Here is a 27,839-nt window from a genome sequence, read left to right on the forward strand (position 1 = left end):
GCCTCATCCATTCAGTATTGTAGTTCTGGAATAACCTTCTAGTGTGAGACGGCTCGGGGCATGTGTGGTGTTATTACCATAGTTCAGTGGGAGAGGTTTTCCTTCTCTGATGCACAGACCCCAGGGTGGGGGTTATTTCCATCAGTATCTTACTTTTTGGTAACTTCCATACTGATCGCTGACTCGCAGTCACCAGCACAGACCCCGGGGCTCATCCCCAGCGTTTATACCCCGATATACGACCGCGCCTGCAGCCGCTGCTCACAAACCAAGAGCCAAAGAGACAGAAAGGATTCATTTATTATTTCATTACCTCCCAACAGAGCCCAGAAATGCCGGGACCCTGGACCCACGTAGCCGGGGAGCTCAAGATCAGCTCCACTAGGGGGCCCTGGGTACCCAGCCTGACCCTGGCCCCTACGTCCCTCCCGATAGCCCCACGTATAAATGCCCCCCTTTTCTTGGCTACTCAGTGACAACTAATTTGGGAAGGATTCAGGTTTTTTGGTAAATACCTGCAGAAAGAAAAACCATCTTGGAAAGGAAGATACTGGAGATGGGCGGAATCTCATGATAAATCTCTCCCCAGGCTTTTATTGTGGGGGTGATGAATTATTGGGGTTATTGGGGATATTTTTCTGGTAGTTGGTAGGAAATGCCGGATACTGAGGAATCAGAGCGACGGCAGAGGAAGCAGAGACTCCCAAGTGAGAAATCGTTGGATGAACGTTGTGCACCAAACCATCGGTCTGCATGACGAATCCCTGCTGGGAAATAGAGATAGTCACACAGCTTGTAGGGATCACAAGACATCTGTAGTTATGAGAAGAACTGATCCCATATCGGGCACATCAGCATCAGTCCGGTAGAGGGTCTTCCCTTCTGTAGAATTTTTTCAACCCCATTTACTATGAAATTCACCATAATGCCGGACAGATCAAACAGACGACCTGCGGAGGAAGGGGCCCCGGAAAGATGAGTTTTCACTTAGTTTTTTTTATGTATTGGGCAAACTAGGTGGCAGGGGGCTGCTGACTGTATATTGGGGGGCAGGGGGCTGCTGGCTGTATACTGGGGGGCAGGGGGCTGCTGGCTGTATACTGGGGGTCAGGGGGCTGCTGGCTGTATACTGGGGGGCAGGGGGCTGCTGGCTGTATACTGGGGGGCAGGGGGCTGCTGGCTGTATACTGGGGGGCAGGGGGCTGCTGGCTGTATACTGGGGGGCAGGGGGCTGCTGGCTGTATACTGGGGAGTCAGGCTGCTGGCTGGCTGTATACTGGGGGGCAGGGGCTTGTTGGCTGTATACTGTGGAGAAGAGGCTGGCTGGCTATATACTGGGGGGCAGGGGCTGGCAGGATGTATACTGGGGGGCAGGGGGCTGCTGGCTGTATACTAGGTGGCAGGGGGCTGCTGGCTGTATACTGGGGGAGAGGGCTGCTGGCTGTATACTGGGGGGCAGGGGGCTGCTGGCTGTATACTGGGGGGCAGGGGGCTGCTGGCTTTATACTGGGGAGTCAGGCTGCTGGCTGGCTGTATACTGGGGGGCAGGGGCTTGTTGGCTGTATACTGTGGAGAAGAGGCTGGCTGGTTATATACTGGGGGGCAGGGGCTGGCAGGATGTATACTGGGGGGCAGGGGGCTGCTGGCTGTATACTAGGTGGCAGGGGGCTGCTGGCTGTATACTGGGGGAGAGGGCTGCTGGCTGTATACTGGGGGGCAGGGGGCTGCTGGCTGTATACTAAGCGGCAGGGGGCTGCTGGCTGTATATTGGGGGGCAGGGGCTGGCAGGCTGTATACTGGGGGCAGGGGCTGGCAGGCTATATACTGGGGGGCAGGGGCTGCAGGCTATATAATGGGGGGCAGGGGCAGCAGGCTATATACTGGGGGCAGGGGCTGGCAGGCTATATACAGGGGGGGCAGGGGCTGCAGGCTATATACGGGGGGCAGGGGCTGGCAGGCTATATACGGGGGGGGCAGGGGCTGAATAGCTATATACTAGCTAGGAGCAGTGAGCTCAGCTCACTGCCTGAACAGCTCTGAGTGAGTTAGTTAGAGAGAGGAAAGGGTTATCATCCGACCTTCAAGGGTGATATCTGGAGCAACCCAGGACAAGCTGAAGCATCCTACTAGGACACAGCTACCTCCCAGCCTGCCATTGCATCCAGGCTGGTGATCTACATCCTGTGGCTCCCTCCAACTACATCTCCAGCATTCCACCATCCTGTTAAGGCACGTTGCTACTGTTCCTGTCGGTTCCAATAAAGAACTGTAAGTTCAAAGTCTGCCTCCGTCTGGTCCCTGCTACTACGTCTGTCACCATCACGGGCACCCTGTCCACTACACAGGGACTCATACTCCAGACACCAAAGGGTTGCCCCAGGGAGAACCGCTATAGCAGCCTCTCCCTCATCATTTCTTGCCAACACCACCCTGCTGGAGACCTGCCAGGCCGTAGGAAAGCCCTCCGGTCCCCATACCAAGCACCGTGACACTAGCGTGCCTAGGCCGCAGCCGCCAGCCACTCAGGTACTCAGGACTATCCGTAGGTGGCGGTAATATGTGTGTGAACTGTGACTTAATGTTTGTTTATGTCGGCCACACCCCTCAGATTCTATCTTGCAAGAGTTAATACTCTGGACCTGTGATAGCTCCTTCCACCTGAGGCAGAGCCCAGTTCCTATAAGTGCCCGGTTTATCCTGGACTCCGGGATGGTTAATCTTTTTTTTTCGCCTTGGGCCCCCGTGTATCCTGCCAAGCCGCCTTGGACCCCGCGTATCCCGCCAAGCCTGCCTTGAACCCTCGTGTAGCCTGCCAAGCCTGCCTCGGACCCCCGTGTATCCTGCCAAGCCTGCCTCGGACCCCGTGTATCCTGCCAAGTCTGCCCTGGACCCCCGTGTATCCTGCCAAGCCTGCCTCGGACCCCCGTGTATCCTATCAAGCCTGCCTCGGACCCCCGTGTATCCCGCCAAGCCTGCCCCGGACCCCGTGTATCCCGCCAAGCCTGCCTCGGACCCCCGTGTATCCCGCCAAGCCTGCCTCGGACCCCCGTGTATCCCGCCAAGCCTGCCTCGGACCCCCGTGTATCCTACCAAGCCTGCCTCGGACCCCCGTGTATCCCGCCAAGCCTGCCTCGGACCCCGTGTATCCCGCCAAGCCTGCCTGGGACCCCCGTGTATCCTGCCAAGCCCGCCTCGGACCCCCGTGTATCCTGCCAAGCCCGCCTCGGACCCCCGTGTATCCTGCCAAGCCCGCCTCGAACCCCCGTGTATCCCGCCAAGCCTGCCTCGGACCCCCGTGTATCCCGCCAAGCCTGCCTCGGACCCCCGTGTATCCCGCCAAGCCTGCCTCGGACCCCCGTGTATCCCGCCAAGCCTGCCTCGGACCCCCGTGTATCCTGCCAAGCCTGCCTCGGACCCCCGTGTATCCTGCCAAGCCTGCCTCGGACCCCCGTGTATCCTGCCAAGCCTGCCTTGGACCCCCGTGTAGCCTGCCAAGCCTGCCTCGGACCCCCGTGTATCCTGCCAAGCGCCTTGAACCCTGTGTATCCTGCCAAGCCTGCCTCGGACCCCCGTGTATCCTGCCAAGCCTGCCTTGGACCCTCGTGTAGCCTGCCAAGCCTGCCTCGGACCCCCGTGTATCCTGCCAAGCCTGCCTCGGACCCCGTGTATCCTGCCAAGTCTGCCCTGGACCCCCGTGTATCCTGCCAAGCCTGCCTCGGACCCCCGTGTATCCTATCAAGCCTGCCTCGGACCCCCGTGTATCCCGCCAAGCCTGCCCCGGACCCCGTGTATCCCGCCAAGCCTGCCTCGGACCCCCGTGTATCCTGCCAAGCCTGCCTTGGACCCCGTGTATCCTGCCAAGTCTGCCCTGGACCCCCGTGTATCCTGCCAAGCCTGCCTCGGACCCCCGTGTATCCTATCAAGCCTGCCTCGGACCCCCGTGTATCCCGCCAAGCCTGCCCCGGACCCCGTGTATCCCGCCAAGCCTGCCTCGGACCCCCGTGTATCCCGCCAAGCCTGCCTCGGACCCCCGTGTATCCCGCCAAGCCTGCCTCGGACCCCCGTGTATCCTACCAAGCCTGCCTCGGACCCCCGTGTATCCCGCCAAGCCTGCCTCGGACCCCGTGTATCCCGCCAAGCCTGCCTCGGACCCCCGTGTATCCCGCCAAGCCTGCCTCGGACCCCCGTGTATCCTGCCAAGCCCGCCTCGGACCCCCGTGTATCCCGCCAAGCCCGCCTCGGACCCCCGTGTATCCCGCCAAGCCTGCCTCGGACCCCCGTGTATCCCGCCAAGCCTGCCTCGGACCCCCGTGTATCCCGCCAAGCCTGCCTCGGACCCCGTGTATCCCGCCAAGCCTGCCTCGGACCCCCGTGTATCCTGCCAAGCCCGCCTCGGACCCCCGTGTATCCCGCCAAGCCCGCCTCGGACCCCCGTGTATCCCGCCAAGCCCGCCTCGGACCCCCGTGTATCCCGCCAAGCCCGCCTCGGACCCCCGTGTATCCCGCCAAGCCTGCCTCGGACCCCCGTGTATCCTGCCAAGCCTGCCTCGGACCCCCGTGTATCCTGCCAAGCCTGCCTCGGACCCCCGTGTATCATGCCAAGCCTGCCTCGGACCCCCGTGTATCCTGCCAAGCCCGCCTCGGACCCCCGTGTATCATGCCAAGCCCGCCTCGGACCCCCGTGTATCCCGCCAAGCCCGCCTCGGACCCCCGTGTATCCCGCCAAGCCTGCCTCGGACCCCCGTGTATCCTGCCAAGCCTGCCCTGGACCCCCGTGTATCCTGCCAAGCCTGCCTCGGACCCCCGTGTATCCTGCCAAGCCTGCCTCGGACCCCCGTGTATCCTGCCAAGCCTGCCTCGGACCCCCGTGTATCCCGCCAAGCCTGCCTAGGACCCCCGTGTATCCTGCCAAGCCTGCCCTGGACCCCCGTGTATCATGCCAAGCCTGCCTCGGACCCCCGTGTATCCTGCCAAGCCCGCCTCGGACCCCCGTGTATCATGCCAAGCCTGCCTCGGACCCCCGTGTATCCCGCCAAGCCCGCCTCGGACCCCCGTGTATCCTGCCAAGCCTGCCTCGGACCCCCGTGTATCCTGCCAAGCCTGCCTCGGACCCCCGTGTATCCCGCCAAGCCTGCCTCGGACCCCCGTGTATCCTGCCAAGCCTGCCTCGGACCCCCGTGTATCCCGCCAAGCCTGCCTCGGACCCCCGTGTATCCCGCCAAGCCTGCCTAGGACCCCCGTGTATCCTGCCAAGCCTGCCCTGGACCCCCGTGTATCCTGCCAAGCCTGCCTCGGACCCCCGTGTATCCTGCCAAGCCTGCCTCGGACCCCCGTGTATCCTGCCAAGCCTGCCTCGGACCCCCGTGTATCCCGCCAAGCCTGCCTAGGACCCCCGTGTATCCTGCCAAGCCTGCCCTGGACCCCCGTGTATCCTGCCAAGCCTGCCTCGGACCCCCGTGTATCCTGCCAAGCCTGCCCTGGACCCCCGTGTATCCTGCCAAGCCTGCCTCGGACCCCGTGTATCCCGCCAAGCCTGCCTCGGACCCCCGTGTATCCCGCCAAGCCTGCCTCGGACCCCCGTGTATCCCGCCAAGCCTGCCTCGGACCCCCGTGTATCCTGCCAAGCCTGCCTCGGACCCCCGTGTATCCCGCCAAGCCTGCCTCGGACCCCCGTGTATCCTGCCAAGCCTGCCTCGGACCCCCGTGTATCATGCCAAGCCTGCCTCGGACCCCCGTGTATCCTGCCAAGCCCGCCTCGGACCCCCGTGTATCATGCCAAGCCTGCCTCGGACCCCCGTGTATCCCGCCAAGCCCGCCTCGGACCCCCGTGTATCCCGCCAAGCCTGCCTCGGACCCCCGTGTATCCTGCCAAGCCTGCCCTGGACCCCCGTGTATCCTGCCAAGCCTGCCTCGGACCCCCGTGTATCCTGCCAAGCCTGCCTCGGACCCCCGTGTATCCTGCCAAGCCTGCCTCGGACCCCCGTGTATCCCGCCAAGCCTGCCTAGGACCCCCGTGTATCCTGCCAAGCCTGCCCTGGACCCCCGTGTATCATGCCAAGCCTGCCTCGGACCCCCGTGTATCCTGCCAAGCCCGCCTCGGACCCCCGTGTATCATGCCAAGCCTGCCTCGGACCCCCGTGTATCCCGCCAAGCCCGCCTCGGACCCCCGTGTATCCTGCCAAGCCTGCCTCGGACCCCCGTGTATCCTGCCAAGCCTGCCTCGGACCCCCGTGTATCCCGCCAAGCCTGCCTCGGACCCCCGTGTATCCTGCCAAGCCTGCCTCGGACCCCCGTGTATCCCGCCAAGCCTGCCTCGGACCCCCGTGTATCCCGCCAAGCCTGCCTCGGACCCCCGTGTATCCCGCCAAGCCTGCCTAGGACCCCCGTGTATCCTGCCAAGCCTGCCCTGGACCCCCGTGTATCCTGCCAAGCCTGCCTCGGACCCCCGTGTATCCTGCCAAGCCTGCCTCGGACCCCCGTGTATCCTGCCAAGCCTGCCTCGGACCCCCGTGTATCCCGCCAAGCCTGCCTAGGACCCCCGTGTATCCTGCCAAGCCTGCCCTGGACCCCCGTGTATCATGCCAAGCCTGCCTCGGACCCCCGTGTATCCTGCCAAGCCCGCCTCGGACCCCCGTGTATCATGCCAAGCCTGCCTCGGACCCCCGTGTATCCCGCCAAGCCCGCCTCGGACCCCCGTGTATCCTGCCAAGCCTGCCTCGGACCCCCGTGTATCCTGCCAAGCCTGCCTCGGACCCCCGTGTATCCCGCCAAGCCTGCCTCGGACCCCCGTGTATCCTGCCAAGCCTGCCTCGGACCCCCGTGTATCCCGCCAAGCCTGCCTCGGACCCCCGTGTATCCCGCCAAGCCTGCCTCGGACCCCCGTGTATCCCGCCAAGCCTGCCTAGGACCCCCGTGTATCCTGCCAAGCCTGCCCTGGACCCCCGTGTATCCTGCCAAGCCTGCCTCGGACCCCCGTGTATCCTGCCAAGCCTGCCTCGGACCCCCGTGTATCCTGCCAAGCCTGCCTCGGACCCCCGTGTATCCCGCCAAGCCTGCCTAGGACCCCCGTGTATCCTGCCAAGCCTGCCCTGGACCCCCGTGTATCCTGCCAAGCCTGCCTCGGACCCCCGTGTATCCTGCCAAGCCTGCCCTGGACCCCCGTGTATCCTGCCAAGCCTGCCTCGGACCCCCGTGTATCCCGCCAAGCCCGCCTCGGACCCCCGTGTATCCTGCCAAGCCTGCCTCGGACCCCCGTGTATCCTGCCAAGCCTGCCTCGGACCCCCGTGTATCCCGCCAAGCCTGCCTCGGACCCCCGTGTATCCTGCCAAGCCTGCCTCGGACCCCCGTGTATCCCGCCAAGCCTGCCTCGGACCCCCGTGTATCCCGCCAAGCCTGCCTCGGACCCCCGTGTATCCCGCCAAGCCTGCCTAGGACCCCCGTGTATCCTGCCAAGCCTGCCCTGGACCCCCGTGTATCCTGCCAAGCCTGCCTCGGACCCCCGTGTATCCTGCCAAGCCTGCCTCGGACCCCCGTGTATCCTGCCAAGCCTGCCTCGGACCCCCGTGTATCCCGCCAAGCCTGCCTAGGACCCCCGTGTATCCTGCCAAGCCTGCCCTGGACCCCCGTGTATCCTGCCAAGCCTGCCTCGGACCCCCGTGTATCCTGCCAAGCCTGCCCTGGACCCCCGTGTATCCTGCCAAGCCTGCCTCGGACCCCGTGTATCCCGCCAAGCCTGCCTCGGACCCCCGTGTATCCTGCCAAGCCTGCCTCGGACCCCCGTGTATCCCGCCAAGCCTGCCTCGGACCCCCGTGTATCCTGCCAAGCCTGCCTCGGACCCCCGTGTATCCTGCCAAGCCCGCCTCGGACCCCCGTGTATCCTGCCAAGCCTGCCTCGGACCCCGTGTATCCCGCCAAGCCTGCCTCGGACCCCCGTGTATCCTGCCAAGCCTGCCTCGGACCCCCGTGTATCCCGCCAAGCCTGCCTCGGACCCCCGTGTATCCTGCCAAGCCTGCCTCGGACCCCCGTGTATCCCGCCAAGCCTGCCTCGGACCCCCGTGTATCCTGCCAAGCCTGCCTCGGACCCCCGTGTATCCTGCCAAGCCTGCCTCGGACCCCCGTGTATCCTGCCAAGCCTGCCTCGGACCCCCCTGTATCCCACCAAGCCTGCCTCGGACCCCCGTGTATCCTGCCAAGCCTTTCATGCCTGCTATGTACTTATATGTGATTCCTAAGTATTTTTTGGATTGTGTTAAAGTTCTGGTCATTAACCCCGCACTGGCCTCTGACCTGTGAGACTGATAGTTCCCCAGAGGCTGAGTGTCCCAAGGATGGGGCTCATCTCATCCAGTGCAGGAGGCCGTGCCAGATAATGCTCAGACCAATTCCTCTGAAAAAACCTTGTGCTCTGATAATGTTCTTGCGATTATTAATAATGGACTATTGCCCCCTCCCAATCTCTGTGGGACTGGTGAGGGTCCGGTGGTCCTTCTTAAAAGGGGGGGTACTGTCATGTCCGTGCGCACTATCCGTAGGTGGCGGTAATATGTGTGTGTGTGTGAACTGCGCCTTAATGTTTATGTCGGCCACACCCCTCAGATTCTGTCCTGCAAGAGTTAATCCTCTGGACCTGTAATTGCTCCACCTGAGGCAGAGCCCGGTTCCTATAATTGCCCGGTTTATCCCGGACTCCTGGTGGTTAATGTTTTTTCTGTCCCCTGTGATATCCAGTTCAGTCTTAGCCGTTTATATAGTGGTGCTGGTTGCGCAGGTGCTGGTTGGGCAGGTGCTGGTTGCGCAGGTACTGGGCAGCTGCCGGTTGCGCAGGTGCTGGGCTGGTGCTGACAGGTACTATACTTGTTAGGACGGGGAACAGGGAAAGAATAGCGGCCGGGAGATGCAGCGCTCCCATCCTCTCGTGTCTGCCATCCTACGGTCCGGGCTCCTGCTCCTCTGTGTGGGTGAGATCTTTCCTCTTGTATCAGGGTTGATGTGATCCTGCATATTGTATACTGTGCATTGTTAGGAGGTTATTGTCTCCATCTTTGTGCTCTTCTGGGATTATTATGCCGTATATACAGTAGATTGACTTCCTGACCTGGTCATGTGATGTCACACAGGTGCATGAGCTGCTAGTATCACGGCTCTGGTAATAATGGCTCATGCACCTGTGTGACATCACATCCCCATGAAAAGACGTAACATGGAAGCTTCCTATAGAATCAGAGAGTAGATTGGAAAATTGTAGAACTTTTCCTTAATATCAATTATTTGCTGAAAGTGGACGACCCCTTTAAATTTCAGCACACCCTTCGTGGTCCTGGACATTGCACATGTGGAATGGTTCCTGCAGAGGAGACGGATTTCCCTTCCTGGATGAAATCCTAATATTTGACACTTTGGCTTGGGAGGGATTTACAAAGCGAAGCCTCTTTATACTACGAGTAGGGGGCAGCACATGGTGTGTGGTCATGACGCTGGCACTGCAGGAGCACAAACGCTTCTACCAGGATGGAGCCCCGGCACCTTGTATTACACACTTCATTCTCAGGACAGACACTTACCTGCTGAGACACCGAATTTTGTATCAGAGAACTGCACCCGAAGGAAGAGATGGAGATGGACACACAAAGCTCCAGGGCGCTGGCAATTATCAGGGAGATGAAAACTGTTTCCCTGACAACCTGCACCCCAAAAAGAACAGAACAAAATTACATCAATGTAAATAGGGAACAATATAGGGAGCGAATATCATCTAATACCTCCAAATATACACTGCGTATATGTGCATCTACTGTGTATATACTGTGTATATGCGCCTCTACGGCGTACATGCTGGGTATGGGTACATTCACACGCGGTATGCCCGCCATATGCTGGATAGGAGGAGGAGGTGATCCCTTCTCCCTCCATAGAAAACAGCGGCGCACAGCCGCACACTCGTAAAAAGATAGAGCATGCTCTATCTTTTTGCGGTGTACAGCGCGGATCAGCACCCTACTGCTGCCAGCCCGCCATTGCCCTCTATGGGGACATATATGCGGCCGCAAATTTGCGGCCGTATGTACGTCCCCCCAAACGGCCGTGTAAATGAGCCCTAAATATGTATGTACTGTGTATAAATGTGTGTATATGCTGTGTATAAATGTGTATATATGCATCTGTTGTGTATTAATGTATATGCTGTGGATATATGCATAGATGCATATACTGTATTTATACGTATATCAGCATATACACCTTAAAATATATGTATATATATGATGTGTGATTTTGTATATGCTGTGTATATGGTATGTATGTATATGCTCTATACAGTGAACGTGTGTGTGTGGCTGTGCTGGCTGAGGTGTATGTTACATGGGACTGCATATCTGGTAGGGGTGAAGGTAGATATAAAGATGTGTTACTGGGGGCGAGGCGGCTGTATGTAGCTGTGTTACTGGGGGCGAGGCGGCTGTATGTAGCTGTGTTACTGGGGGCGAGGCGGCTGTATGTAGCTGTGTTACTGGGGGCGAGGCGGCTGTATGTAGCTGTGTTACTGGGGGCGAGGCGGCTGTATGTAGCTGTGTTAATGGGGGCGAGGCGGCTGTATGTAGCTGTGTTACTGGGGGCGTTTCACCTTTCTGACTTTCACCGTTTTTTCTGACTTTTTCGCACTTCGCTGTACGGAGCCGAGTCAGATGTCATTTTTACAGGATGAGGGGAAGTTTTTATTTCTAGCATTTTGGTTCTGTACAATCCTTAGCTATGTGCTGCAAATTGGTTAAAAAGTGTTAATTCGGACGTTTGGATTGTAATTTTCCGTTACCGGGTTCACTCCCAGGATTTATTGTTTTTTTTTTTGGGGATGTGGCAAAATATACGTATTTATGATTCTATTCGTTTATTTCTTAATCTACAAAAAGGGGGCGATTTGAATGTTTAGGGTTTAATTTGCCTCATGAGAAGTGTCTTGTCATCCATACCAGGTCAATTGTCCGGTACCGTGTCCATTGTACTTATTGGGGCACATTTACTTCCCCAGCCGGCGGAGTTCCCCAAATACAGAGTATCCAACGATCATGCACTTCGACACGATTCACTAAGATCCTGCGCCCGATATCCTGCATGTGTCGCTTCCCCGCTCAGGTCCCTGGAGTTCACCTTCTTCTTCCTGGTGCATGTAAGTGCATTGTCCGTGTATAATGCGCTGTGCGGGGAGTCACTAAGATCCTGCACCCGATATCCTGCATGTGTCGCTTCCCCGCTCAGGTCCCTGGAGTTCACCTTCTTCTTCCTGGTGCATGTAAGTGCATTGTCCGTGTATAATGCGCTGTGCGGGGAGTCACTAAGATCGTGCCCCCGATATCCTGCGTGTGTCGCTTCCCCGCTCAGGTCCCTGGAGTTCACCTTCTTCTTCCTGGTGCATGTAAGTGCATTGTCCGTGTATAATGCGCTGTGCGGGGAGTCACTAAGATCCTGCCCCCGATATCCTGCATGTGTCTCTTCCCCGCTCAGGTCCCCAGAGTTCACCTTCTTCTTCCTGGTGCATGTAAGTGCATTGTCCGTGTATAATGTGCTGTGCAGGGAGTCACTAAGATCCTGCGCCCGATATCCTGCATGTGTCACTTCCCCGCTCAGGTCCCCAGAGTTCACCTTCTTCTTCCTGGTGCATGTAAGTGCATTGTCCGTGTATAATGCGCTGTGCGGGGAGTCACTAAGATCCTGCACCTGATATCCTGCATGTGTCACTTCCCCGCTCAGGTCCCCGGAGTTCACCTTCTTCTTCCTGGTGCGTGTAAGTGCATTGTCCGTGTATAATGCGCTGTGCGGGGAGTCACTAAGATCCAGCATCCGATATCCTGCATGTGTCACTTCCCCACTCAGGTCCCCAGAGTTCACCTTCTTCTTCCTGGTGCATGTAAGTGCATTGTTCGTGTATAATGCGCTGTGCGGGGAGTCACTAAGATCCTGCACCTGATATCCTGCATGTGTCTCTTCCCCGCTCAGGTCCCAGGAGTTCACCTTCTTCTTCCTGGTGCATGTAAGTGCATTGTCTGTGTATAATGCGCTGTGCAGGGAGTCACTAAGATCCTGCGCCTGATATCCTGCATGTGTAGCTTCCCCGCTCAGGTCCCCGGAGTTCACCTTCTTCTTCCTGGTGCATGTAAGTGCATTGTCCGTGTATAATGCGCTGTGCGGGGAGTCACTAAGATCCTGCGCCCGATATCCTGCATGTGTCGCTTCCCCACTCAGGTCCCTGGAGTTCACCTTCTTCTTCCTGGTGCATGTAAGTGCATTGTCCGTGTATAATGCGCTGTGCGGGCAGTGACTAAGATCCTGCGCCCGATATCCTGCATGTGTCGCTTCCCCGCTCAGGTCCCCGGGGTTCACCATCTTCTTCTTGGGGCATGTAAGTGATTTGTCCGTGTATAATGCGCTGTGCGGGGAGTCACTAAGATTCAGTCCAAATCCATCGGATTGTCAGACAGCCCACCCCCCGATTTCTGTCGAATGAAAGTCAACTGCGTGTGACACAATCCCCTTATTAATAGCTGTTACAGTGGCACAAATCCTGAAAATTTCTAAAAGCTGATGAAAGTGCGATCGCCAGACCCTTAGTAAATAAGCCCCATTGTGTGCTTGTTTTTTATACTTGTATGTGCTGTACTCCAGCTTCTATCGGTGCAGCGCCATGGAAATAACGGTGCTATAAATCTTAATATTAATGAACAATAATAAGAAATATAATAACTTCTGTCTGGTACTTACCCATACAATGACGCAGGAGGCATCACAGGAGGAGCCGCTATTCATCACCACATCAACGATGAGAATCACTAACTCCAGAGATGACACCACGGCACTGACAATGTTCCAGCCCAAAGTGGTTTGAACCTGGACAAAAAGACCGTGTATAAAACAGATTCCTCTAGAAAAGGTGAAGTCACCCGGATGTGGACACTTAATTCAGCAGTTATGTGGTTAATCACAACCCTCTCTGGATATGTTATAAATACATGATTGCTCCGTCCCCTCCTCCGGGACCCCCAGCCATCCTGAGAACGGGGCCCCGCATTAAGCCCGGCCACCGGGGAGATTCAGCAGAACTCTAGGACCCGCGCCTCATGTATCATGTCAGGTCCTGTGGTCACCCATGAGGAGAAAATGCATTTTCGGAATGAAAGTAGTTAAATTATTTAGAGTAATTGCAGTAATATCTTTGTACCTTACGGTGCCCAAATAATATTGCCTTATAAAGATACTATTACCAAACAAACCTCAGATGTCATTATATATTGTACCCAAATAATTCTTCTAATTGTGCCGAAGGCCTCGTGACTATTAAATGCACAACCAAGTCCCGGCGAAAGATCAAGTCCGCGGTGCTGCCGGGTGCATCAGACGGATTCAGCATCTGCCTGCTGTAGAATTAGGCTGTAGCTTGCAAACATTTAGGCTGCCAGGCTTGTCCCCCTTTAAGCCCCTCCACGTCCACTTGCCATAAGGTGAAGGGGAAATAATCGCAATTACTCCTGTCCTGTACAATGCATCCAGACAGCAGAGAGCTCAGGCGCAGAGCACAGCAGGGACAGCAGAGAGCTGAGGCGCAGAGCACAGCAGGGACAGCAGAGAGCTCAGGCGCAGGGACAGCAGAAGGCTCAGGCGCAGAGCACAGCAGAGACAGCAGAGAGCTCAGGCGCTGGTCACAGGGACAGCAGAGAGCTCAGGCGCAGGGACAGCAGGGACAGCAGAGAGCTCAGGCGCTGGTCACAGCAGGGACAGCAGAGAGCTCAGGCGCTGGTCACAGCAGGGACAGCAGAGAGCTCAGGCGCTGGTCACAGCAGGGACAGCAGAGAGCTCAGGCGCTGGTCACAGCAGGGACAGCAGAGAGCTCAGGCGCTGGTCACAGCAGGGACAGCAGAGAGCTCAGGCGCTGGTCACAGAAGGGACAGCAGAGAGCTCAGGCGCTGGTCACAGCAAGGACAGCAGAGAGATCAGGAGCAGAGCACAGCAGGGACAGCAGAGAGCTCAGGTGCAGGTCACAGCAGGGACAGCAGAGAGCTCAGGTGCAGGTCACAGCAGGGACAGCAGAGAGCTCAGGCGCTGGTCACAGCAGGGACAGCAGAGAGCTCAGGCGCTGGTCACAGCAAGGACAGCAGAGAGCTCAGGCGCTGGTCACAGCAGGGACAGCAGAGAGCTCAGGCGCTGGTCACAGCAAGGACAGCAGAGAGATCAGGAGCAGAGCACAGCAGAGGGCTCAGGCGCAGAGCACAGCAGAGACAGCAGAGAGCTCAGGCGCAGAGCACAGCAGAGGGCTCAGGCGCAGAGCACAGCAGAGACAGCAGAGAGCTCAGGAGCAGAGCACAGAGGGACAGCAGAGAGCTCAGGCACTGGTCACAGCAGGGACAGCAGAGAGCGTAGGGCGTTGGTCACAGCAGGGAGAGCAGAGAGCTCAGACGCTGGTCACAGCAGGGAGAGCAGAGAGATGCCTTTTTACACCTAAATAACATTGATGGTTATGTTATATAGAATTGTTTCCCCTGAATCCCTTCCTCATCCAATCCCTGCCCTTCCTTGGTTGAACTTGATGGACAAGTGTCTTGTTTCTAACGTATAAACTATGAAACTATAATAATATAATTGATGATTCTATGACTGTATGATTCTTTGATACTATGTGTGATAATAATATTACTCCTCCACAGTTTGTTATTAGAGATGAGCGAGCACTAAAATGCTCGGGTACTCGTTATTCGAGACGAACTTTTCCTGATGCTCGAGTGCTCGTCTCGAATAACGAGCCCCATTGAAGTCAATGGGAGACTCGAGCATTTTTCAAAGGGACCATGGTTCGGGAATAAAATGTGTTATTTGAAAAAGAATGTCTTCTGATAAGTTATCGGATGTATGCAAACATCTGCAATCTATTCTTCACTGTTCGGCGCGTATATTATCTCCCGACAAGTTAGCAGATGTGAAGAACAGTGAAGAATAGAATAAAAACAGTGAACACAGGATCATTTAAGTGAAAAACGCAGTGAAAAACACAGTGAAGAATAGATTGCAGATGTTTGGCACATCTGCTTACTTGTCGGGGTGATACGCTGTCCCGGGATCCTATTCTTCCACTGATGTCTCCCCCGCGCTGCCCGATGTCTCCCCCGCGCTGCCCGATGTCTCCCTGCTGCCGTTCCGCGCGTATCTCCCGACAAGTAAGCAGATGTGCCGAACATCTGTAATCTATTCTGCACTGTGTTCTTCACTGTGTTTTTCACTTAAATGATCCTGTGTTCACTGTTTTTATTCTATTCTTCATTGTTCTTCACTGTGTTTTTTTTAACTAAATGCTCGATCTCGAGCAGGGGAAATACTCGTCCGAGCAACGAGCCGTTTCGAGTACCTTAATACTCGAACGAGCATCAAGCTCGGACGAGTATACTCGCTCATCTCTATTTGTTATATATATATTTTTTTTTTTTTTCTTTCTTTGTGTTTCATTCTGCCTGTTATAAATCATTAGGCTCCATTTGTTTAAGACCAGCCAGGAAGGTGAGCCTGGCAGGGTGGTTATAACACCCCAGGGAGTCTATGTGTGATCAGAGAAGCATGGTCTTCTAAGTGGTAAAATTAACACCTCTCGGCCAGAGTAGTCTAGCTAGTGGGGGATGAAAAGAAGCCACAGACTGCATGTTCTTCCCTCCAAATTCAGACAAAGGGGAATATCATAGCTGTCCATAACTGGGACATAATTCATAATTATAGGTCCCAAGTTACACAGGACAGTTATGGGGTCTAGACACACTTCTGGACCGAAAATCAGAACATTAGCTGCAATGGAAGGCAGCCAATAGCAGAACACCCCTGATATTAGGCTAAGACACCCCGAGTTTGGTATGGGGTTAATGGGAATAACATGCCCGTTTGGTTGGAAGCCATGGCACAATTGTGCCATCTCCCAATCAAAAGTTATGGGGTTCTGATAAAAACCCAGACCCAAAAAGGAGCTCACTGATGGGAGGGGGATAGAAAAATGTCAGATAAAAAATTTTTTTGTTTCCTCTTCTTCCATAACTGTTTGTAAGTATTGTATGTGTATTGTTTTAATCCTTTTTCCATTTTATCTGACAATTGAATTCTTTGAGTGTTCTGCATTTTTATGTAAATTAAAACTTTTTAATAAGCCTCTGCTTGTAGCCTTAAAGAATCTGAGTCTCTGAAGGGAATCACGTTACCAGAGGTCATTATTAGCATGGTCCATGTAGTAAGCGATTGCATGTTCTGTGTAAGTAGTGAGTGCATGTGCTGAGTTATCATCAGGGTGCATTGTCCGTGTGGTTGAGGTGCCTACGGCCTTCTTTGCATAAGTAACTCGTGGGTGGTGGCAGTGCGGATTCTGTGGAGTAAATTTAGCGTTAGGACGCCATTTTGTGGAAGTGGGCGGAGCTTAAGGGCTAAATTCTGGGACTCCATAGAGTAGTTATCCCAGTGTGTGAACTCCGGTGAGTCGGGTTGGTGACACTATGTTACTATAATTTCACAAGTAGGCGATTCCAGCCCAATCACGGAGGATGCAGTAGAAATTCAATAAATCACAAATCCCTTTTTTAGATATTATCCTAAGGGGGAATTCAGATGGAATTGAAACCATAGCGAATAGAAAAGAGGTAGCAGGAAGCTCCATCCTGCCATCCACGTCACGTTGTTAATAACATACCTTTGGGTGAATTAAAAACGGAATTGTTCGGATATACAGAAAGTCAATTCTGAAGATTAAAAGATAGAAGGTATAACCACAAAGTCTTAGGAAAAGCCAAGGCTGGGGTTAGTGGGATGCAAAGGCAAACCTTACTAGAACCCAAGAAAAGGACTGACATACATGCTGATAAGGAACATTCCCATTCTCCTGTTGTTTTCGTTACCAATTTTCCAAAATTAAAAATATTATTAAAAAATATGGAACAGGATAATGATTTAGCGATGTGTTTACAGGGAGGCATAAAATGTATCTCCAAACGTGCCCCTACCATTGGGAATAACATAAGTCCTATCACGTTCAGTAGTTCCGATCCTATCAGTGATCATTCCTGGCTATATCACCCCGGTAACCATAGGTGCGGACACCGTGTATGTAAAGTCTGTCCAAATCTTCAAATGGATAATTACGTCATTAAATACAATATTAACACGTTTATTAATTGCAATACACCATTTGTGGTTTACGTTATTTCTTGTACTACTTGCCCTCTAAAAGTCCGTATCAGACGTCATCTATCGGACATTCTTAGCACTGATAATAACATTTCGGCAGCTTCCAAACATTTTAGAGACGATAAGGCTACAACCGCATTTGCTTGGAAAGGCATTGATACGGTGCAGCGTCCCATGAGAGGGGGAACATAGGAGGAAACTTTGGAATAGGGAGACCTTCTGGATCTTCTCCTTGGACTGCAGGTCACCTCTGCTATAACCATAGTACAGTAGTCTTATTCTGTCTTTATGTCTGTGTGGATTATTATGCTATGGCAATGAACTAAACAATAGGGAGCATTTTTAAAACACATGATTTTTTGACTCTCTCATTCTATGATGACATTGTTATATTATATGCTATATACAAGTGTATTGTTCTATGCCTATGAGTTCTCGGATTCCCATTATACGATGACATTGTTATATTATATGCTATATACAAGTGTATTGTTCTATGCCTATGAGTTCTGGGATCTCCCATTATACGATGACATTGTTATATTACATGCTATATACAAGTGTATTGTTCTATGCCTATGAGTTCTGGGATTCCCATTATACGATGACATTGTTATATTACATGCTATATACAAGTGTATTGTTCTATGCCTATGAGTTCTGGGATCTCCCATTATGCGATGACATTGTTATATTACATGCTATATACAAGTGTATTGTTCTATGCCTATGAGTTCTGGGATTCCCATTATACGATGACATTGTTATATTATATGCTATATACAAGTGTATTGTTCTATGCCTATGAGTTCTGGGATTCCCATTATATGATGACATTGTTATATTATATGCTATATACAAGTGTATTGTTCTATGCCTATGAGTTCTGGGATCTCCCATTATACGATGACATTGTTATATTATATGCTATATACAAGTGTATTGTTCTATGCCTATGAGTTCTGGGATTCCCATTATACGATGACATTGTTATATTATATGCTATATACAAGTGTATTGTTCTATGCCTATGAGTTCTGGGATCTCCCATTATACGATGACATTGTTATATTATATGCTATATACAAGTGTATTGTTCTATGCCTATGAGTTCTGGGATTCCCATTATATGATGACATTGTTATATTATATGTTATATACAAGTGTATTGTTCTATGCCTATGAGTTCTGGGATCTCCCATTATACGATGACATTGTTATATTATATGCTATATACAAGTGTATTGTTCTATGCCTATGAGTTCTGGGATCTCCCATTATACGATGACATTGTTATATTATATGCTATATACAAGTGTATTGTTCTATGCCTATGAGTTCTGGGATCTCCCATTATACGATGACATTGTTATATTATATGCTATATACAAGTGTATTGTTCTATGCCTATGAGTTCTGGGATTCCCATTATACGATGACATTGTTATATTATATGCTATATACAAGTGTATTGTTCTATGCCTATGAGTTCTGGGATTCCCATTATACGATGACATTGTTATATTACATGCTATATACAAGTGTATTGTTCTATGCCATTTGAAATCCTTTCTGAGTAAAATGTAAAATGATAAATAATAGCAATCAATGTATCATATATGGTATAATGTACATGGAATCTGCATTTTCCAGCATTAAGGTTCCGCATCTGTTTGTCTGCAGGTTTCTCCTGAATGCTTTTAACAATATGTTTTTAATAGTATTTTTCACTGTTGCAGGAATGTGAATCACTTGTCATGAATTTACGCTGTAAAGGCGTTTTTCTTATTATTTCACATCCCCTTTAAATTGAATCATGTGATCCACACGTCATCCAACAGGTGCATGAAGTCGGGTTTAAATACTCTGAGTGTACCTCCACCAGGTGGGACCATGATTAAGTCTGAATAGATGAAACATGTAGGTCTGTCTACCTTTGTCCATTTGCTGCATACGTTTTGTGACCAGATTTTAATGATGGAATAAAGAAAATTTTTATTGAATTTCTACTGCATCCTCGGTGATTGTGCTGGAATCGCCCACTTGTGAATTTCTAGCTTGTACGTGTATGGCTTACACGTTGAATCCGTGCACCTGGAGGATTGCTATAGGAGCCTGAACGGTGAGCTGGCGTTTTCTTGTATGTTACTATAATACTCTGATACTCTGGTGCTATGATACTATGATTCCATGATACGATGATAATATAATACTGTGATACTATGATGCTATGATAGTATGATGCTATGATAGTATGATTCAATGATACTATGATTCAATGATACTATTATTCTGTCATACTATGATACAATGATACTAGGATACTATAATACTATGACTATGATAGTTTGATACTATGATACTATAATTCTATGATGCTATCATGCTGTGATGCTATGATTCTGTGATACTATAATACAATGACTCTATGATAGTATGATACTATGATACTATATTTCCATGATACTATGATAATATATTGTGATACTATGATTCTGTGATACTACGACACAATGATACTATGATACTATAATACTATAATGCTATGATACTATGATGCTATCATGCTGTGATGCTATGATTCTGTGATACTATAATACTATGACTCTATGATACTATGATTCTTTGATACTACGACACAATGATACTATGATTTTATGATACTACGATTCTGTCATACTATGATACAATGATACTAGGATACTATAATATTATAACTCTATGATAGTTTGATACTATAATTCTATGACACAATGATACTATGATACTATGATGCAATGATACTATGATACTGTGATACTATGACAGAATGATACTATAATGCTATGATACTATGATGCTATGATAATATGATGCTATGATACTATGATGCTATGATGCTATGATACTATGATGCTAAGATACTATGATATTATGATGCTATGATAATATGATGCTAAGATACTATGATATTATGATGCTATGATGCTATGATGCTATGATGCTATGATGCTATGATGCTAAGATACTATGATATTATGATATTATGATGCTATGATACTATGATGCTGTGATGCTATGATACAATGATACTATTATACTGTGATACTATGATTCTAGGATACTATGACACAATGATACTATGATACTATGATACTATAATGCTATAATACAATTATACTAGGATACTATTATACTGTGATACTATGATGCTATGATAGTATGATTCAATGATACTATGATTCTATGATACTATTACTCTGTGATACTATGATTCTATGATTCTGTGATACTATAATACTATGACTCTATGATAGTTTGATACTATAATTCTATGATGCTATGATTCTGTGATACTATGACTCTGATACTATGATTCCATGATACTATGATTCTATGATACTATGATAATATAATACTGTGATACTATGATTCTGTGATACTAAGACACAATGATACTATGATGCTATGATTTTATAATACTATGATTCTGTCATACTATGATACAATGATACTATGATACTATAATACTATGACTCTATGATAGTTTGATACTATGATACTATAATTCTATGATGCTATGATACTGTGATACTATGACACTATGATACTATGATACTATGATACTAGGATACTATGACTCTATGATACTATGACTCTATGACGCTATGATGCTATGATGCTATGATGCTATGATGCTATGATGCTATGATGCTATGATGCTATGATACAATGATGCTATGTTACAATGATACAATGATACTATTATACTGTGATACTATGATTATACGATACTATGACACAATGATACTATGATGCTATGATACTATGATGCTATAATACAATTATACTAGGATACTATTATACTGTGATACTATGATTCTATGATACTGTGATACTATGATGCTATGATAGTATGATGCTATGATAGTATGATTCAATGATACTATTATTCTGTCATACTATGATACAATGATACTAGGATACTATAATACTATGACTCTATGATAGTTTGATACTATGATACTGTAATTCTATAATGCTATGATACTATGATGCTATGATACTATGACACAATGATACTATGATGCTATGATGCTATCATGCTGTGATGCTATGATTCTGTGATACTATAATACTATGACTCTATGATACTATGATTCTATGATACTATGATAATATAATACTGTGATACTATGATTCTTTGATACTACGACACAATGATACTATGATGCTATGATACTATGATTTTATGATACTACGATTCTGTCATACTATGATACAATGACACTAGGATACTATAATACTATAACTCTATGATAGTTTGATACTATAATTCTATGACACAATGATACTATGATACTGTGATACTGTGATGCTATGATAATATGATGCTATGATAATATGATGCTATGATAATATGATGCTATGATTCTATGATGCTATGATACTATGATGCTATGATGCTATGATACTATGATGCTAAGATACTATGCTATTATGATGCTATGATGCTATGATACTATGATGCTAAGATACTATGCTATTATGATGCTATGATGCTATGATTCTATGATGCTATGATTCTATGATGCTATGATTCTATGATACTATGATGCTAAGATACTATGATATTATGATGCTATGATACTATCATACTATAATGCTATAATACAATTATACTAGGATACTATTATACTGTGATACTATGATGCTATGATAGTATGATTCTATGATACTATTACTCTGTGATACTATGATTCTATGATTCTGTGATAGTATAATACTATGACTCTATGATAGTTTGATACTATAATTCTATGATGCTATGATACTAGGATGCTATCATGCTGTGATGCTATGATTCTGTGATACTATGACTCTATGATACTATGATTCCATGATACTATGATTCTATGATACTAAGACACAATGATACTATGATACTATGACATTATGATGCTATGATACAATTATACTAGGATACTATTATACTATGATGCTATGATTTTATGATACTATGATACTATAATTCTATGACACTATGACGCTATGATGCTATGATGCTATGATACTGTGATACTATGACACAATGACGCTATGATGCTATGATGCTATGATACTATAATACTGTGATGCTATGATACTATGATGCTATGATACTATGATGCTATGATGCTGTGATGCTATAATGCTATGATGCTGTGATGCGGTGATGCTGTGATGCTGTGATGCTATGATGCTATGATGCTATGATGCTATGATGCTGTGATGCTGTGATGCTATGATACTATGATACTATGATACTATGATGCTGTGACGCTGTGACGCTGTGACGCTGTGAGGCTGTGACGCTATGATGCTATGACTCTGTGATGCTGTGACGCTATGATGCTGTGATGCTGTGATGCTGTGATGCTATGACACAATGACACAATGACACTGTGACGCTGTGATGCTGTGACGCTGTGACGCTGTGACGCTGTGACGCTGTGACGCTGTGACGCTGTGACGCTGTGACGCTGTGACGCTGTGACGCTAAGACGCTAAGACGCTAAGACGCTAAGACGCTAAGACGCTAAGACGCTAAGACACTAAGATACTAAGATACTAAGATACTAAGATACTATTACTCTGTGATACTATGATTCTATGATTCTGTGATGCTATAATACTATGACTCTATGATAGTTTGATACTATAATTCTATGATGCTATGATACTATGATGCTATCATGCTGTGATGCTATGATTCTGTGATACTATGATTCTATGATACTATGATAATATAATACTGTGATACTATGATTCTGTGATACTAAGACACAATGATACTATGATACTATGACATTATGATGCTATGATACAATTATACTAGGATACTATTATACTATGATGCTATGATTTTATGATACTATGATACTATGACACTATAATTCTATGACACTATGACACTATGACGCTATGATGCTATGATGCTATGATGCTATGATACTATGATACTATGACACAATGACGCTATGATACTATGATACTATGATACTGTGATGCTATGATGCTATGATGCTGTGATGCTATAATGCTATGATGCTGTGATGCTGTGATGCTGTGATGCTATGATGCTATGATACTGTGATGCTATGATGCTATGATGCTATGATGTTATGATGCTATGATGCTATGATGCTATGATGCTGTGATGCTATGATGCTATGATGCTGTGATGCTATGATGCTGTGATGCTATAATGCTATGATGCTGTGATGCTATAATGCTATGATGCTGTGATGCTATGATGCTATGATGCTGTGATGCTATGATGCTGTGATGCTATAATGCTATGATGCTATGATGCTGTGATGCTATAATGCTATGATGCTGTGATGCTGTGATGCTATGATACTATGATGCTGTGATGCTATGATACTGTGAAGCTGTGATACTGTGATGCTGTGATGCTATGATACTATGATGCTGTGATGCTATGATGCTGTGATGCTATAATGCTATGATGCTATAATGCTATGATGCTATGATACTGTGATGCTATGATGCTATGATGCTATGACGCTATGACGCTATGACACTATGACACTATGATACTATGATACTATAATGCTATAATACAATTATACTAGGATACTATTATACTGTGATACTATGATGCTATGATAGTATGATTCTATGATACTATTACTCTGTGATGCTATGATGCTATGATGCTATGATGCTATGATACTGTGATGCTGTGATGCTGTGATGCTGTGACGCTATGACGCTATGACGCTATGATATTATGACGCTATGATATTATGACGCTATGATATTATGATGCTATGATATTATGATGCTATGATATTATGATGCTATGATATTATGATGCTATGATATTATGATGCTATGATATTATGATGCTATGATATTATGATGCTATGATATTATGATGCTATGATATTATGATGCTATGATATTATGATGCTATGATATTATGATGCTATGATATTATGATGCTATGATATTATGATGCTATGATATTATGATGCTATGATATTATGATGCTATGATACAATTATACTAGGATACTATTATACTGTGATACTATGATGCTATGATAGTATGATTCTATGATACTATTACTCTGTGATACTATGATTCTATGATTCTGTGATACTATAATACTATGACTCTATGATAGTTTGATACTATAATTCTATGATGCTATGATACTAGGATGCTATCATGCTGTGATGCTATGATACTATGATACTATGACACTATGATACTATGACTCTATGATACTATGATACTATGACTCTATGACTCTATGACTCTATGATACTATGATACTATGACTCTATGATACTATGATTCCATGATACTATGATTCTATGATACTATGATAATATAATACTGTGATACTAAGACACAATGATACTATGATACTATGACATTATGATGTTATGATACAATTATACTATGATGCTATGATTTTATGATACTATGATACTATGATACTATAATTCTATGACACTATGATGCTATGATACTATGATACTGTGATACTATGACACAATGATGCTGTGATGCTATGATGTTATGATGCTATGATACTATGATGCTATGATGCTATGATGCTATGATGCTATGATGCTATGATGCTTTGATGCTGTGATGCTGTGATGCTGTGACGCTGTGACGCTATGATGCTATGATACTATGACACAGTGATGCTGTGACGCTATGACGCTATGACGCTGTGACGCTATGATGCTATGATTAATTAATTATGCTATGATGCTATGATAGTATGCTTAATTAATGATGCTATGATGCTATGATACTATTATACTGTGATACTATTATACTGTGATACTATAATACTATGACTCTATGATACTATATTTCCATGATACTATGATTCTGTGATACTATGACTCAATGATACTATGATTCTATGATACTATGATTCCATGATACTATGATGCTATGATACAATGATACTATTATACTGTGATACTGTGATACTATGATATTATGATAATATAATACTGTGATACTATGATACTATGATGCTATGATACAATTATACTAGGATACTATTATACTATGATGCTATGATTCTTTGATTCTGTGATACTATAATACTATAATCCTATGACTCTATGATAGTATGATACTATAATTCCATGATGCTGTGATGCTATGATAGTATGTTTCAATAATACTATGATGCTATGATTCAATGATTCTATGATGCTATGATTTTATGATGCTGTGATGCTTTGATGCTATGATGCTATGATACTAGGATACTAGGATACTATTATACTGTGATACTAGGATACTATGATTCTGTGATACTATTATACTATGACTCTATGATACTATGACTCTATGATACTGTGTTACTATGATGCTCTGATGCTGTGATGCTCTGATGCTGTGATGCTCTGATGCTGTGATGCTCTGATGCTGTGATGCTCTGATGCTGTGATGCTCTGATGCTGTGATACTATGATACTATGACTCTATGATACTATGATTCCATGATACTATGATTCGATGATACTATGATAATATAATACTGTGATACTATGATGCTATGATACTATGATGCTATGATACTATGATGCTATGATACAATTATACTAGGATACTATTATACTATGAAGCTATGATTCTATGATACTATGATTCTGTCATACTATGATACAATGATACTATGATACTGTGATGCTATGACGTTATGACGTTATGATGCTATGATACTATGACACAATGATGCTATGATGCTATGATGCTATGATGCTATGATACTATGATACTATGATACTATGACGCTATGATGCTATGATACTATGACACAATGATACTATGATGCTGTGATGCTATGATACTATGATACTATGATGCTATGACACTATGACGCTATGAAGCTATGATGCCATGATGCCATGATGCTATGACACAATGATGCTGTGATGCTATGATGCTGTGATGCTGTGATGCTGTGATGCTATGACACAATGATACTGTGATGCTATGATATTATGATGCTGTGATGCTATGATGCTGTGATGCTGTGATGCTGTGATGCTATGATGCTGTGATGCTGTGATGCTGTGATGCTATGATGCTATGATGCTATGATACTATGATACTATGATGCTATGACACTATGACGCTATGAAGCTATGATGCCATGATGCCATGATGCTATGACACAATGATGCTGTGATGCTGTGATGCTATGATGCTGTGATGCTATGATGCTGTGATGCTGTGATGCTATGACACAATGATACTGTGATGCTATGATATTATGATGCTGTGATGCTATGATGCTGTGATGCTGTGATGCTATGATGCTGTGATGCTGTGATGCTGTGATGCTATGATGCTATGATGCTAAGATGCTTTTATACTATGATTCTATGATTCTGTAATACTATAATACTATGACTCTATGATAGTATGATACTATAATTCCATGATGCTGTGATGCTATGATACTATGATAGTATGTTTCAATGATGCTATGATAGTATGTTTCAATGATACTATGATGCTATGATTTTATGATGCTATGATGCTATGATACTATGACACTATGATGCTGTGATGCTATGATGCTGTGATGCTATGATGCTATGATACTATAATGCTATGATACTATGATGCTAGGATATTATGATGCCATGATGCTATGATACTATATTTCCATGATACTATGATTCTGTGATACTATGACACAATGATACTATGATTCTATGATACTGTGATACTGTGATACTGTGATACTATGATACTATGATGCTATGCCACTATGATACTATGATGCTGTGATACTATGATGCTATGCCACTATGATACTATGATGCTGTGATGCTATGATGCTATGATGCTATGAATGCAGCATGTGGGTCGGAGCAGCTTTACTTCACTTACCAGACATCGGGACTCCGTGTTTTCTGTTGCAATTGCTAAAGATCCAGAAATAATAAACTGCGATGGGAAAACAGAAGAAATGATTCTCTTTAGTCCTTGAATCTCACATAAAGTCTCATTCACACTTCCGTTTCCTCGCAGTTTTTATTCCTTATTTTGTATCGTTTTTATTATAAATTGGTTATTCTATGTTTTTCACATCTCTGAGAAATACAGACGGAAATATTACATATACAGAGGAGGAGTAGAGATCAGCAGAACAGTCTGCGGGGAGACATTCGGGGACCTGGTCGGGGGGCTCGTAGCTTTTCCAATACTGGACAAGGTAAATATTGGAAACCCTGGAAATCCCTGGAAAGCACCAAACTCCAGGCCGGGAGCGGCCGCGCCCAGGAGACAACGTAGGGATAAACCTGGGACTTCCCTTGTGAAGGGAGGATTCACGGGGAGCAATAAGTTATTGGGGAAAGTCTGAATCCATAAGACGCCTTCTCATCAGATAGTGACCGCCCCTTTAAGATCACATGATGGCTGATACCGCCACCAGCAACGCTCTGAGAAACAGAACCGGAGCTGGCGGAGAGGCGCCCTGGGCCCATCACGTTTCTATGGGAGAGGACGCAGTAACCAGCATAGGGACATGACACTGGGTGCTGGTTACCGATGGCAAGCGGTTTCCATAGAAATCCGTATGCGATTGGGCTCAGGAGCGCCCCCAT

General features: G+C 47.3%; 1 protein-coding gene across 1 annotated transcript; it reads right to left on the bottom strand.

The window, feature by feature from the left end:
- Positions 1 to 320: 320 nt before the first annotated feature.
- On the bottom strand, positions 321 to 27,839 carry LOC140106419 (membrane-spanning 4-domains subfamily A member 18-like). Its single transcript, XM_072130857.1, has 5 exons — positions 27,645 to 27,839; positions 27,121 to 27,177; positions 12,754 to 12,879; positions 9,564 to 9,683; positions 321 to 767 (listed from the first exon to the last, which is right to left on the bottom strand). The coding sequence occupies exons 1-5, from the start codon at positions 27,837 to 27,839 to the stop codon at positions 594 to 596; spliced, it is 672 nt and encodes a 223-aa protein (XP_071986958.1). The 3' UTR covers positions 321 to 593.

Source organism: Engystomops pustulosus, chromosome 11, assembly GCF_040894005.1.
Source record: "Engystomops pustulosus chromosome 11, aEngPut4.maternal, whole genome shotgun sequence".
In the NCBI taxonomy this organism is placed as follows: Eukaryota; Metazoa; Chordata; class Amphibia; order Anura; family Leptodactylidae; genus Engystomops; species Engystomops pustulosus.

Excerpts from the sequence above, each read along its gene's own strand:
- LOC140106419 (XM_072130857.1), bottom strand. The coding sequence starts at position 27,839 with ATGGGGGCGCTCCTGAGCCCAATCGCATACGGATTTCTATGGAAACCG. Across the intron at positions 27,178-27,644 it reads GTGGCGGTATCAGCCATCAT|TTTATTATTTCTGGATCTTT; the intron begins GTGATCTTAAAG and ends TTCCCATCGCAG. Across the intron at positions 12,880-27,120 it reads ACACGGAGTCCCGATGTCTG|GTTCAAACCACTTTGGGCTG; the intron begins GTAAGTGAAGTA and ends CTTTTTGTCCAG.